This window comes from Myotis davidii, unplaced genomic scaffold (assembly GCF_000327345.1).
Source record: "Myotis davidii unplaced genomic scaffold, ASM32734v1 scaffold423, whole genome shotgun sequence".
Taxonomy (NCBI): domain Eukaryota; kingdom Metazoa; phylum Chordata; class Mammalia; order Chiroptera; family Vespertilionidae; genus Myotis; species Myotis davidii.
Window position 1 is genome coordinate 20,040 of NW_006294111.1, and position 1,031 is coordinate 21,070.

A 1,031-nucleotide genomic window follows, 5' to 3' on the forward strand; every position below is an offset into this window, starting at 1 on the left:
TATAGGTACCTAATGACAGAGCTTTAAAATGCATAAGCAACAAAACAATGTGGATTCACCTAATGCTGTTGAACTGTACACTGAAAAATTGTTATAATGCAAATTCATATTATGTATTTTAACACAATAAAAAATTACTTGAAGAAAAAAAATGTCCCCAGGAGGGACACACAAAATCAGTGTGTCCTCAATAACATAGTATAAAAAATACATAAACAAAAATGACATATCTCAAAAGACAAAGAAAAAGCAAATCCACAGGTATAATTCTGCAGTATATTTTGCATATATCTTAGACAATGGACAAGCGAAAAATAATAATGAATTATTAACAATCCAAGTAGCAAATGTGACCTAGTTTACATATTAACGACACTTGTACATGACAACAGAATGTATATTTTATTAATGTTATATGGAGATGTCGACCATAAATAATTTTAGATTTATTTCCCTGTGCTTCTGACTGCAACCAGAGAATCTAGTGATTGCCACTTTAAAAAGTTAAACCTATTCATACACATCTCTAAGGCCTGTTTTATATCTCTGCTCCTCAGGCAGTAGATAAAGGGGTTCAGCATGGGGGTAACTACCATGTACATGACAGAAGCAATTATGTCTTTGGAACCCCATGATGAAGAGAAAAAGTAAACACCTGTAGCTGTCCCATAGTATAAAGACACCACAGAGAGATGGGAGCCACAGGTAGAAAAGGCTTTATAGAGTCTCTTAGTGGACGGCACCCTCAGGATGATGGTCCCTATACGGATATAGGAGCCCAAAGTAACACCAATGCACACAAAAAAAATAATTCCTGCTTCGATGAATATGACCAGCTCATTGATGAAGGTGTCTGAACAGCTCAGCTTCAGGAGTGCAGCGAGGTCACAGAAGTAGTGGGTGATGGTATTGTCAGCACAGAAAGACACTCCGACCAAGAAGACGGCATGCAAAAGGGCAATGCCACAGGAGAGAACCCAGGAACCGGCCACTAGCATTACACACAGCCCCTCCCTCATGATGGTGGTGTA

At 38.3% G+C, this 1,031-nt stretch overlaps 1 protein-coding gene across 1 annotated transcript; it reads right to left on the bottom strand.

Moving 5' to 3' along the window:
• Nucleotides 1-520: 520 nt before the first annotated feature.
• Nucleotides 521-1,028, bottom strand: LOC102754082 (olfactory receptor 1J4-like; the record flags this gene model as incomplete). Its single annotated transcript, XM_006768140.1, has 1 exon — nt 521-1,028. A coding segment is annotated over one exon (508 nt), but the record flags the coding sequence as incomplete, so codon positions are not given.
• Between the last annotated feature and the right edge of the window lie 3 nt (nt 1,029-1,031).